General features: G+C 25.7%; 1 protein-coding gene across 1 annotated transcript in view; it reads right to left on the reverse strand.

Moving 5' to 3' along the window:
- Positions 1–76: 76 nt before the first annotated feature.
- Positions 77–1,582, reverse strand: part of LOC108579893 — a 2,533-nt gene continuing 1,027 nt past the window's right edge. The window contains exons 4-7 of the mRNA XM_017943513.1: positions 1,353–1,575; positions 883–1,273; positions 560–808; positions 77–504 (exon numbers count right to left, since the gene is read on the reverse strand). Coding sequence (XP_017799002.1) covers positions 77–504; positions 560–808; positions 883–1,273; positions 1,353–1,575 — 1,291 coding nt within the window. The remainder of the gene's footprint in view (positions 505–559; positions 809–882; positions 1,274–1,352; positions 1,576–1,582) is intronic.

A 1,582-nucleotide genomic window follows, 5' to 3' on the forward strand; every position in this document is an offset into this window, starting at 1 on the left:
TATAAGAAAATAATTAAATATTACTATTAAGCAAAATATAAAAATGTATTTTTTGTATACATGTCCATTCTTACAACTATTCATTATCGCATTTTATATAATTCATTTTAGGACTTGATGTACGACTGCTGGCTTCAAGCAATTTTTTATAACGTTCAACTAAATCTCCAATTGAACTTCTCTTTTGTTTATTTTGTTTAGTTTTAATGATATTATTATCATAATTATTTTTAATTTCTTCTCTTATTGTTTCACATATATCAAGCACATTATCTTTATTTGGGAAATCATTTATCACATTTTCCATTTCTGATGTTTTTCCCAACTTATTGTGTTTGACACTGAGTTTTTCAGGAGTAATAAACTCTACATTTATACTAGGGAGACTATTTGCTGAAATGTTTAGACTGAGTTCTGATATATCATGCATTTCTTCAATTGTATTTGTAATTGCAGTCGAATTTGCTTTTGAAGAACAGGATATAGACATTATGCTTGAATTTGCTGTAAAAAAAAAAGGCTTAACATTTTTTAAGCAAGTTCTATATCGTTCACATACCTGTCTTTTTATTTCTCTTCATGCGGGTAGAAAATAGTCGGGAATATTTTTCTGTTTGTTTCAACGATGAAACATTTTTTCTCGATGATATTGTATGTAGATGAAAAGATTGTTTTTCACTATTTGTGGTTGTCATTGTATCATCAAAATTAATTCGTGACACCAACAAATTTTCTCTTAACTTTGATCCATGTGATACATGGTTTTGCTTTAAACGTTCATACCTCGAGAACAATGATTTATATGCAGCTAAAAAGTGTTTTTAAACAAATTATTAAACATTCAATACTCTTTTATTATTTTACAGGCAGCTCTAGTCTCACCTTCCACTGGAGTTAGTTGTAATCGTTTCTGAAGATCATTTTCTTCGTCACTACAATTTGTATCAATTTTAATAAGGGGTGATAATATTATAAGCATATTATTCATTATAGGTAATGCAGTGTCATCATAAACCTGTATTACATTTTTTTTATATAGAACATCTTGTGTTTTTGATATCTCATTGGTGATATCTAACAAATATGATTGGAAAATATTCAATACTGCTTTTACATCTTTGTTACTAGCCTCTATTTGTAATAAACATTCCGAAAAGTCGTCTAGTGTATTTAATTTTATCTGTTTATGTAATTGTATTAAAAGAAGATTGAATAATGTAATAAAATTATTTAACATTACTTTATCATTTTTATATAATTGAAATAGAAGACACTGAAATTTAAAATATTTTTTGCATTACTCATTTGTATTTTATTAATATTTCTTAATGAAATGCTATTAAATTACTTACTTGCATATTTGGAGAAAATAATTCAGAAATTTCTAAATGATTTACTTTTTGCAATTGTGTTGCATCTAATATTTTAATATCAGTACTATTACTTAGTATTATATTATTTATGTTCAGAGTAAGCTGTTCTGTATCTTTCAAAGTTACATTTTTTTTTTGTATACGATTTAAACCTTCACTTATATTCATTTTCCACACTAAAAGTAATACATAATCATCATTTTTGGAAA

The sequence above is a fragment of the Habropoda laboriosa genome, unplaced genomic scaffold (assembly GCF_001263275.1).
Source record: "Habropoda laboriosa isolate 0110345459 unplaced genomic scaffold, ASM126327v1 scaffold2, whole genome shotgun sequence".
Lineage (NCBI taxonomy): Eukaryota > Metazoa > Arthropoda > Insecta > Hymenoptera > Apidae > Habropoda > Habropoda laboriosa.